This window comes from Anthonomus grandis, chromosome 13 (genome assembly GCF_022605725.1).
Source record: "Anthonomus grandis grandis chromosome 13, icAntGran1.3, whole genome shotgun sequence".
Classification (NCBI taxonomy): Eukaryota; Metazoa; Arthropoda; class Insecta; order Coleoptera; family Curculionidae; genus Anthonomus; species Anthonomus grandis.
The window spans coordinates 17,199,152-17,211,926 of NC_065558.1; the positions used below are offsets into that span (position 1 = coordinate 17,199,152).

The 12,775-nt window shown below is 32.3% G+C and overlaps 1 protein-coding gene across 6 annotated transcripts in view; it reads right to left on the reverse strand.

The window, feature by feature from the left end:
* LOC126743495 (dual specificity tyrosine-phosphorylation-regulated kinase 2) overlaps positions 1 to 12,775 on the reverse strand; it is a 178,482-nt gene that overhangs the window by 14,122 nt on the left and 151,585 nt on the right. For all 6 annotated transcript variants that reach the window (XM_050450622.1, XM_050450620.1, XM_050450617.1 and 3 more), the window contains one exon: positions 11,253 to 11,391. In XM_050450622.1, coding sequence (XP_050306579.1) covers positions 11,253 to 11,391 — 139 coding nt within the window. The remainder of the gene's footprint in view (positions 1 to 11,252; positions 11,392 to 12,775) is intronic.

Here is a 12,775-nt window from a genome sequence, read left to right on the forward strand (position 1 = left end):
AGAAAAAACACAGAACCTCACGCAGAAATGCACAAATGCCGAATGTAACCACAAAGCCGTTTGTCAAGATGAAATTTCGCAAGATGACATCAGCTTTTGCCTGCGGTGTTGCCATTTCAAATTTTTTAGAAGCGGTTTTAGGAATAAGAATATTAATATTTTTTTTTGGTTTGAATAGGTTGAATTAACATTATTATATGTATTGATATATAGTTGAAAATTTTCTCTTTCGAAAATGCGTGTAAACTTGACAACAGAGAATCGATGAATAAGTTTGTAAACAAAACACTCCTTTTGCCCCTGTGCACATGTTGAACGCAAACAAAGTTGTTATTCACTAATTCTAGCCTTTCAATGTTCTAAGGTTTTAGTTTTGTTTTTAGAATGACCAATAATAATTATAATAGCATGAATACCATGGATACTGCAGAGATATTTGCAGATCAATTCTTTAAGCGTTCTTAACAGAAGTGGCATATGCAAATATCGTCTTGTCTGCAATCAACTGTTGTTAGTGCGGAACAGTTTGATTTAATAAGGTGTAGGTCTACTAATTTAGTTTTATGTCAACCATAGAGTTCTTTAGGATATACTAAAACTTGAGCATTGTGGTCTCCCTGGTTCTCCAATTATTTCATGAAAAGGAAGGGAGTAGAGAGTGAGTGCTCTCAATTGGATTCTTGATTGAGATGACCTGAACAAAATATCACTTAATATCTACAAATGAGATAAGATAATCTTTGCAAGGAAAGAAACCCTGTATTTTTTATTTAATCAATATCACCAATTATTGGGAAAATCAATATTCCTGACCTGGGACCCTTTTTAGTATTTAAAAAACCCTATTTTTTAATATATTTAATATTTTTGTTTATTTATTTATTAATTAAAATACTAATTAAAATATTAAAAATCTATTATACTAAAAAATATTCTTAAAATTAGAATTCTATGCATGTGATGAGCATATTCTAAAAGTTTCCATTTTATGTTTATAATAATTGAACATATTATTCATAAGTAATCGTGCAGAAACATAGTGGGTATCTTATCACACATCCAACATTTTTTTGGACGATAAATTGAGACCCTTAATGATAGTACATACACATAAAATTATTTAAGAAATGATTTTTTTTAATGAAAAGTCTAGTACGAAAGAGGAGTATGAAATATGATTTTTTTAAAAACTTGGGCATATATTTTTATTTTTATCCACAATATGGTTTATATAAAAGTTAAAAAAAACTATGAGTAGAAAAATCTTACAAAACCTCATATTCAAAATAGGCAATTGTCTGCAGATGTATTCCAATTTATCTTTATTTTTAATTTTCATATTCGATATTTTTTCTTTAAGTATAAAATGAAAGGTAATATACAGGTTGGGGAATAAAAGATTACGTATTGTCAACACAATTAATTAGAAGTGCTGGAGAGGAACTGGGTATGCATCATAAAACTGTTACTAGTATTTGAAAAAACATAGGTACAAATGTTTAATAGTTTAATGAGTTTTAAATTCCGTACTCAGTATCCTCAAAATTGGAATGTTTGGGCTGATATTTTGAGCAACCATTGTACTTTAAACGCTTAAAAACCTTGAGTTACTGCAAAACCAAGATCTTTCTGCCAATCAAATCCTCCCTGATTCAGACCTGGAATCGGTCTATTTTCAACTACCCTGCTCATAATGTGGCTATGGTAAAAAAAATTTAACAAATACTTTTTCTAACCGCCTTATTAGTGGGACTGGGGATATTATATGGCCTCCGAGATCTCCAGATATTAACTTATTGTTTAGCCAAAGAAGTATATTTTAGGGACCTTTAATTTAATTTTTGTATAGTGTTTAAATTTTTCTCCTTTTATTAGAGTTATCGCATTTAAGCACCTCTGTATGTTTAATGATCAATTCCCCAACTTGTATATTATCAAAAATTAACAAGAAAAAGGTTATTTCAGTATTTTTGATTTTTTTTTAAATTAGGTCAATATATTATTATTATTTTTTTTAAATTATAATTTAAATTAAATTACAAACGTCTTAAGGGATCGCAGGAAAAATAAAAAAATCTTAAGACATTGAAAGACATTAAAGCCTTTTATGTTTTAAGAAAAAAATATAATTCCAGTGCACATAAATTTTCCCAATTTCCAAAAGTAATTTTTTTTAATTGGTCCAAATTCATTTTCTAACAAATTCGTAAATATTCAAACAAGACCAAAACGTAAAACTAAGGTAGAAAATAACATTTTGGATTCACACATTTTTTTATATGAGACTTACTTAAAAAAGTAAAAGCCAAATGTGGAAAAAGAAATTATAATTTTATCAGTATAGATTGACTTCACTTTGAAAAATTCTTAAATAGTATAATATTGGAAAAACTATAATAATAAAATGAAAAGATTTGAACAATACAATTTTGTTTTAATGAATTGTAAGCTTTAAGTGTCATTAAATTTTCCATAAAAAATCCAGGAAAAAATAATAATATATAATTCTAGAAAGTATATACAATACGTATTGATAATTTTAGGTACTTTGCGATACTTTAAAAGGTCACCCTATATTTTTTTTCTTCTAGGAAATAGTATAGATTTTTTGAAAATTCTTTAAAAGTTCACGGCGATCGACTTTTTTCCCACACAATATTAAAATAAGCGATTGAACTAAAATTAACCAAATAAGACATCCTATTTTTTGGACAAAAATTAAAATTAAATTTTTTAACAAAAATTCTACGGATCCACAAAAGATATGGTCTGGACAAAAGGTATTTAAAGAAATATTAGCCATCTATAGCAAGAAATTATTTGATGTTGACATACTCTGGTAGGATTAGAAATCACCAAAGGTTGCACTTTTCTTAATATTTATGAAAAAATTCCGTAATTTTAATAAGATGTTTTAAAAGTGCATGCATAATTGCCTTTCAGGCTACACATAATTATGTATAGTGCATAAATAAAATTTGCCCTAAAATTTTGGTTATCGTAGGATTATTGAGGTGACCAAACTTACACGCGTAAAATGTAAGAAAATTAGAAATTGAATTGGTTATACAGGGTGCGGCATAACTGTCTCCCTATTTTTAACCTTCCTTCGTAATGGCGTGCGGCGTCGCAGAATAGTGGGGGTACCGCCACTAAGAGCCGTATGGGAAACTGTTTTGTTTAAACATGTTTAAGTCTGAAGCATTATGTTGGCCAACGCACAGTGCGCATTCGCCGTGGAAGTGTACCTCCGCGAAAATCGGTCAGTTATTGCTGCGCAACGAGCGTTCCGGATAAGGTTCCAAATTCCGCGAAATGAAGGAGTCCTGGACCGAAAATCAATTGTGTTGTGGGGCAAGAACTTCAGAGAAACTCGATCTGTTATCAAAAAAGGAGGTGCACGGCCACGGACAGCTCGGACACCCGAAAACATCGAGACTGTGAGACGCTCATTTTTACGGTCACCTAGACGTTCCGCACGGAGACACGCAGCTGGCCTTCGTTTATCTGACCGCACTGTGCAAAGAATTCTTCACAAGGATCTTCGTTTTCATCCATACAAGATGGTTCTGGCACAGGAATTATCAAAACGTGATTGGAACAATCGACGTGTTGCATGTGAAATTATGCTTCAAAATTTACCTCAGGGCGCAGTTTTTCTTAGTGACGAGGCACATTTTTACTTGTCTGGCTGGGTAAACAAGCAGAACTTTCGGTATTGGGCCGCTGATAATCCGAGAGAGATACACGAGAAGTCTCTACATAGTGAGAAAGTGACAGTTTGGTGCGCCGTGTCTGAAATAGGGATAATCGGCCCTTACTTCTTTGAAGAAGAAAATCACGCTGTTACTGTCAATTCGGAAGATGCCTGGTTTCAGCAAAATGGGGCAACAGTTCACACATCTCGAGCTTCAATGCAAGTATTGAGAGAAATGTTCCCCGGACGTTTGTTCTCTCTGAGAGGCGATATTTCTTGGCCTGCACGCTCGCCCTGTTGACCTAACGCCCTGCGACTTCTTTCTGTGGAGTTACCTAAAAGCTGAAGTCTTCAAACATCGTCCAACGACTATTAGACAACTAAAGGATGCAATCCGCCTGGAAATTCGCAGAATACCCCAAGAAATGCTTGCAAGAGTTATGCGAAACTTCAAAAGTCGCTTGCACCAGTGCTTCGATAATGGTGGACGGCACTTGCCAGATATTCTCTTCAAAACCACATAGGACAAAAATGTTTTAGTTGTACTTTTAAAATAAAAAAATAAAATCTTTGTATTTCAAATAACATTTCTTTTATTAAGCCTTAAAATCAGGGAGACAATTATGCCGCACCCTATATTTAAAAACCGAAGGGCAGAAAAAACTAAAATATCTAAGGCTAAATGTAATATAAATATAATATAAAACGAAAAGCTCTGACAACAATTCTTGTATTCTATAAAAGGATAATTTCTCTTATTTTTAATTGTTCCCAGGTATACAACTCAATCCGAATGTTAATTCAGTGTAAATACATTTATTAACCGTCATGTATATAAGGCGGCGATTTAATGGTATAACCAGTTCTACGTGGTTTGACTATATTTGTCAGTAACATTGTTTTTTTTTCTTTGCTCTTTTGAATTTATAATAATTAGTTAATTCATATCAGGTGTCAAGTTTTTATTGGCTTTTTTAAAGTTTACAATTTATTGAACTTTGCTTAGCAGCTGCAAGAGAGTACATGACGAAATTTAAGGTGAACAAGGGTTTATTGTTTAATATATAATAAATATAAAATAATTTAAGATAAGGTGAATCACGTCTTTTCCCACTAGTATATGGAGGAAGCTAATAAATAAGTGTAGGCCTTATGCAATTAGATTTTACATTAACATTTAAATATCAAAAAAAAAGATGTAAATGACGACACTTTGCTACTGGATTTATATTCTTAGCCTTGATTTTATGGCTAAATCGGAATGCTGAAGTAATATTAAAATAAAACCAAATGAATTTAAAAATGACTTAGTTATTAAGTCGTTATCAGTTAACTACCAGTAAATAATAAAACTAATAATAAATATTTTAAATTGATTTTTCGGAACAAAGCCAGTTTCAAGAGATCTTAGGTTTTAATTTTTGGTGGTTGATAATGGGGGTTCACCCTTTGACTATCTTGACTTTGATAGATATAACAGGTAGATCCGCTTAATTGAGTCTTCAAAAATGTTAAACTAGTTTACTTTTCACCAGTTATAGGATTCTTTTCAAGCGGTTTGTCTAATCTGAGTTATGTTCTGGCTATTCCTTTTTTAACAGTTGATTAACTCTTAAAAAAAAGTTAAAGAGTTAATCAACTGTTTAATAAAAGTTTAAAAGGTAAAAGTGGGTTCCTTATAAGTTTTTTCAAGCGGCTCATGTTTGAACCATAGTTATATATTTTGATTATTCCTTGGTGACACCCTGTTCTTAATTATTTATTATTAGTTACAGTCTTTGGCAAAGGGTTTCAAGTCTTAACTTCAGTTATTTCTTGGTTAATGGCTAGTTTACGTTTTAATAGTTCTAACTTTGACAGATTTAGCCCATATATTTTTTTAAATGAGTATTAAAAATGGTTAAAATAATTTACACTTTACCAGTTATACCGCTTCTAATTAAGTTTCACTATAATGATCATCATCTTATCTATTTAACTATTGAACAAAAGCCTCTCTCAAATTTTGCCACGTATTTCGATCTTGTGCAGATTGGATCTAGTTTCTTGCAATTCTTTTTATGTTATGTGTCCAGCGTGTGGATGGTCTGGCTCTACTTCTAAAAGCTTCGGATCTTGGTCATCTTGATATTTACACTATTATTCGTCCATCTACCATCTCTCATTCTGGCCACGTGGCTTGTCCAGTTCTATTTTAGATGCAGAATAGACTTAACGGTACCTGTTTTGTTTCGTATGGTTCGATTGAGGATTTTGTCAGAAAGTTTGATTCCTAGCATTACTCTTTCCATTTTTCATTGCATCATCCAGTGTTTCTCAAAGTCTATGTTTTTCTAAGAGTTGTACAATCAAATGTCTTTTCGAAATGTTGATACGAGTGATTTGTTGTATTCGATCCTAGTTTCGATAAGAACCGTAGCTAGCAAGTGGTTGTTTGTCCCATATTCTATACGAAAACTTCAACAAAAGCTTCTTCATTGGAAAGAAAGAACTCTAGTTTCCTAGTCAGGCCGTTGGATATGATTTTTGTATATATTTTCTATATATGACTCAGAAGTCTTCGGTCTATACTGTTTTACTAATATTATCTTTCGGTTATTCATTGCTTAATAGCTAGTTCTAGTTATTTACTAATTGTTTACTTAAACGTCTCATTTTCTAAATTGCACAAAAAGTCGAACAGACCTGCAGTGCAGTTAGCAGCGGCAAAATTGTATCAGATTGAACTTAATAATCTACCCTTTGACTTTTGTTGATACAAATGAAATAGATTTCCTGAAAATGTTTTCAATATAACATCACGACCAACTTCCGCCAAACGAGAAAGGCACTTTTACATAACTTGATGCATGTTCAGTTTCTCAAAAAGAAATTCTATTGAGTTTCTAACTTTCTGAAAGTTCCAACAGTGGGAAAACAATGTTAATGTTGTAAAATGATGTCGGTGGCTTTCTGGTTAAAAGTTTTCTCCATTTTTATGGAAAATTACACGTTTCATTGTTGCTCCTGAAACTTCACAATTCATTAATTCAATCGAATATCGTCAATTCAATCAATCCCTCGTGACAGAGAGCTTTATTATACTATTATTACTCTTGTAAAGTAACCATCACTGTTACCATTTGAATGTCGATGGCAACTACCAAATCTCTTCTTCAGTTTACAATTTACAGCTAGTGAAGCTTTTTTCTGGTGTAGGTATAGCCAGATGTGGTGTTAATTAGCTAATTTTCTTGGCAACTATAAGTAAAATGATTGCAAAATTGTCACCCGTTATATCCCGTATATTATTGCAACCTAAAATTCTTTTTTTGTCTGTTTCATATCTCTTGAGTTCCCTCGGGAAGACGGTTATGGTCTAAGCTGTTAGGGCTATTCAAACCACTTTCTGCACCCTCGTTTCTAGTACATGTATATTGCGTTTGGGGTTCTTTTTCAATAATTTTCAACCATCTCTCATTGCCTTCTTCCAGGATGTATCTGGCCTGAATCGGTTCGGAGTTATTGGTTCAGATTGTTCACCAACTAAGGTTTAATAGAAGTTTCAGAGGATAGGAAAAGACAACCACATTTTGACTGGGTGAAAGATGACGGAAAAATCGCAACCTCAAACTCAAAATAAGGAAAATCGTTGATATCGTAAAAAATCGCTGAAAATCGTTAAATACAGATGAGGTTAAGTAATGATCAGTGTAAGGCTCATCAACATTATTTGAAAAAATCTCTCGTCAATCTTTACTTAGTTAAGACTGGTGAATAATTGAGGAAATAACTTGGGTACTGATTAGATATCTTATGACTTTAAAAAAATTATTTTCTATCTTACTTTTTTATTAATATTCACTTTGGCACTCCTTTATTTTCTTGATATTCTATATTAATACTCAGTAAACACCATATATTTTATCTACTTAGAAAGCACTAATAGCATTTTATCTTTATTACACTCTGATCAAAAAATCCGAACACATACAAAAAGTAAATAAATGAAATCCCCTTCACCCGCCTAGATCCATTTGGAAAATAATTGAAAAAATCCTGGAGAATACAAACCACATTAAGTTGAATGCATTGATTTAATTACATTCGCTGGGAAACTTAAAGATTAAACCTGAACTATCAACTTAAAAGTTAATATTGGGTGATTTCTCGTAGTCGTCTTTATAAGTCAGTTTCGTAATAGCTGACTGGGATGCCATATTGCCGGTTTTAATAAAAATTCAATTTGGAGCCTTATGAGGCCCGGAAATTGAAAAATTCAGTTTCTCATCTTGGCGCGACTTCATAAAAGTGGATTAAAATCCGAATTGGAGGCCGGTGTTTTGCCTTTATTTTTGTCATATCTTATGATTTCTAAAAGGAAGATGTCTATTTTTCTGAAATGATGGTTTCCAAAGTCAACAGCAAAGCAATCACGATATTCAATTAAATGCTTCTTATGCTAACAGCAAGAAGTGGTTATGGGAAATATCAATAAAAAGGAAATTCGACGTAATTCGAAGAGGGATTGGAACGATTGGAAAGAATCAAAAAGGTTTTCCTCTATAAAAGTTCAAAAAGATGATGTAGTTAAATGCACCTAATTTTAGCAAATATTCCTTTTCAAAAAATCTTGATAACAATATCTATAAAAAATTTCCTTCCTATCTTGTTGAATATCATTCATTTTCTGTCAAACCCTTAAAAAATAAATAAAAAAATATAAAAATAAATAGAATGATGTTAACTTAAGTAAGTTTTTATTTTTGTGGTTTTGTCAATAAACAGTATACTTGCTTTTGAGCTGCAAAAAATCGCACTTCCCACCACCCACTTTAAATATGATGTGTCTTGTATAATATATCAGAAAAGCTCTCTACTGCATTAAGTAGAAATTGAAAAATATCTATCCATCCCCTGTAGACTAATCATTTTTAAGATCCAAAAAATAATATAGTTTTTGGTACCTAGACTTTAATAAGGTTGATATGCTACAAAGACGTAGAGATACTATCTCACTCATTAAAAATTATTATGGCAATCAGTTCATTGAATCTGCAAGGTTATGGTTGAGCAGAAATGTTATCTAATAAAATGCATATTCTTAATGGGGTTCCACAAGGGTCAATGCTCGGACCTCTTCTTTTCACCCTATACACTTCCCAACTAGTTACTTGCCTTAAATACTCATGTATTCATTTTTATGCTGATGATTCCCAAATGTATTATTCGTTTTTACCCGAGGAAATCTTAGAAGCTAACAATAAGATTAACGAGGATGTCAAACTTTTAATTAGTGCTTCTGAAAAACATTGCTTAGAGCTTAATCCAAAGAAATGTCAGATTCTCTTATTTGGGCGTACTTCTTGTAGGCAACCGTATTTGAATCAGCTTAAAATTCTGGTGGGTACAGAAAAGGTTGAACATTCCAATAGTGCTAGGAACTTGGGGTTGCAGATGAATGTTGATCTGAGATTCACATCGCATGTAAGTAACTGCATAAAAAAGGCATTCAATAATCTTAAACTCATATACAATCAGCGTCAATTATTAGATGTCAAACTAAAAATTCTATTATCTAAGAGCCTAGTTCTTTGGCAATTTGCATTTTGTGACGTAGTGTATAGTTCCTGTCTCGTAAAACAGGATGAGATGCGTATTCAACGTATGCACTGTATTTGTTTAATTAGAGGTATAGGAAAATATGATAGTGGTGTAACTGCATGGATGAAAGAAATCGGATGGCTTTTCATGAAAGAGAGTCTAGTTTTACATAACAAAATAATTTCTAATGCGCGACCAAGGTATTTGTATCAAAAAATTAAATTCAGATTTGATGCTCATAATTTAGACTTAAGGCACAGACAGTTGTTTCATCACCTCTGCATAAAACAACACTATATGAAAGATCATCATTTAGTTACCAGGTGTATATATTATTATACTATTTTAGCTCGCTGATCGCGGTGTTGTCAATTTCATCGGCCTGAAGGTAAAATTAATTTTGCTATAGATTTAGGAAATTTCGAACAATGTTGCATGTATTCAATATAACAGATTTCTGTATAGTGACAATCGTCCAGGAGGAAAGATCCAATGCGTTAAGGTTTTTGGACAGTGTTAAAGGGACAATTCCAGTGGATGAAATAACTAGAGGGAATATATATACATTATCATTGTTGTTTTATCTCGTGAGCTAGATCTGCGTATTTAGCAAGTTTAGTGTGTGTGGTTTTTAGGGCATTATTGGTATTTGGCACTGCTATGTCAATTAGAAAGGTTTTCTTTTAGGCTCTGTTTATTAAGATTATATCTGGTCTGTTTGAAGTCAGCGTCCTATCGGTGAAAACAGTTCTGTCCCAGTAGAGGCGAAAGTCGTCATTTCCAAGTACGGTTTCTGGTTTGTACTGGTAATAGGCGCAAGTTTCGCCAATTAGATGATAAAGTTTTGCCAATCCTTGATGAATAATTTTTGCCACACAGTTATGTCGCTGCAGATATTCGGCAGCTGATAGAGATGTGCATCCTGATGTTATATGTTGAATTGTCTCCGGTACGCGCAGGCATTTTCTACATTGATCGTCGATTACTTTCTCATCTTTAGTAATGTACTTAAGGTAATTTCTTGTAGCAATTACTTGGTCTTGTATAGCCATCACGAAGCCTTCAGTTTCAGGAAATAGATCTCCACGAGTCAACCAGTAGTTCGACGTTTCATAATCGACATGTTCGGCATTAAGTTCGTGAGAATGCTTTCCGTGTATTGCCTTCTGCTTCCATGTGTTAACTTTAATGGGTGTGTGCTCTGATCTTGTTACAGTAATGAAAAATAATTAGACTCTTTGAGATCGTAGTAACTCTTCTGGATAATAATTGCAGAGCCACATATTAATCCATACGCTAAAAATGTGAGCTTATACAGTGGAAAATTATCTCACTAGCTATAATACTTAAGTTATCGATTTGCTATCAATTAAGTCCATATTTAAATCTCATTAAATACATTTGGGATACACTTGGGAACCCATGGAAGAATGATAACAAGATCAAGAAGCTATTGAAATTTTATAGACAATAAGATCAATGGGTTAGAGGGAATTTTCCACATTTAACGTTCCATGTTAAAAAAAAATTAATTGAAAACTATCATTATAAGTGGAATGTATACATTTCCTTATGATCAGTATATAAACAAGTTGTACTTTCAAATAGATAAAGAGATGTAGGCTTATGGTCAAGGTATGAAGGTTAAAAAGGCCAAACAAACATCTAAAGATAAAAAATAACATAGCCTTTTAACATATTATCGTACAATTTTTTCATACATGGAGAAAGGAATATCGAAAGTATGTGATATTCTTTTTACTGATAGCAAAGCACTTTTAAGCTTGAATATTTAACCAATTACACACACCATCTCATGCACTTCAATAAATAAAAGTGAAAGTTAGGGATTTTAAATGTGATTTTTTAATAGAATTTCCTATTAATGAATAAATAATTACGATTTAAAGCACCCGATATTCAACCAACATTTAATACAAAAATAAGGCCAATAATAATTATTTAGACTTACCGGTTTGAGATCGCAATGAATGATGTTTTCTTTCTGTAGGAGTCTTAAGCATTTTAATAAGGAGTTGGCGAATCTCCTAATTAGATTTAGACTGAAGCCTTGGTAGTTGTTCTTCTTTATAAGCTCGTACAGATTTAGACTGAAAAATATAAAAGACATTAAAAGTAGAAACCATATTTTTAAATTACTAATTATAATATATAAGTTCCTCTATATTATACGAGTAATTTTTGAATGTTTGTCCCCAGTTTTATTATACATACGTCTTCTATAAATATGCAATTAGGTAATACGCTTTTGTACTAAGTTTTGATAAAATTGAAATTTACGAAATATAATGGCGTTGTGAAAATCAATCACTGAAAGTCAGCTTTGGTCCAGAGAAGAAGGGCTTGCCAACAATCTTACAAGGCGTAGTAGAAATCAACCAGTGTCGGATTTCTGGAACTACTCTTTTCAGACTCTAATATAGATCTCCGTCGAATGTTCTGTTGGCAACTTGGAACGATAATTATAGTCGATAATATAAGACTACTTTCGATATAGTAGTCATAATTGTGAGTGTTCTAGATTCAAGTATTCGATGCACCAGAAGCTTTAATCAATATGGGCTTGTCAAAATAACAAAATAACTTCCGACAAAGATGCAGAAAGAGATAGTCCTTGGGACTCTTCGTCTATCGAAAAAATTAAATTTGGCCGAGAGAGATTTAGGGCACGCGACTAGATCTTTAATACGACATGGCCTTTCTCTATGGGTGGATTGGAGGTCCAGGAATATTGCGACAAATCTTGTTCATGATTAAGTAACAAGGTAAGAAAAGGAAAGCATGCAAAATTTAGTCCTATGCCTAAAATCGTTGTTGGATGCTTAGAGAGAAGTAAACTTTAGGTCAGTATTTAATCTCTCTCAGAAATATTATAAAACTTGCATACAACTGAGGCATATAAATGTAGACGCGATGCATTTATTACAAGCCTTATATCCATTGTATCGCACAAATAATAAATGCTTAACTACAGAGTTTCGTGGAATTCCTTAATAAATACAATGATAGGGTATTATTCATTTCAATGGCTTGATATCGATTACTTAATTATTTTAAATAATGCTGAGGCATCTTAACAACATCAATACACAACTGACTATACGACCAACACTGTTGCATTTAGTATATCAAAATCCTTCCTTAAACTAATAAGCATTAATGAAGTAATTTTTTTTACTATATGTAACAACAAATTGAATCTCGAACTGAATTAAGTGTGTACTACAACCCAACATATAGGGTGTTATTTATATAACATATTTTTGCATCTTTAGATCTCAAATTACAAACAAAGAACTCTAATAGAAACGCATATTAATAAAATCTAATCCACTTAACCTACTTAAAAAGTTCACCATTATTGTTAGTTTATCTAAAGCGACTTCTGTTTAAACTTTTCAAAATATGAATATTGTGCAAACGTTGATTTTGGGTCAGATGAGAAATTTAGGTCACGAAATAATCCGCTTTTTT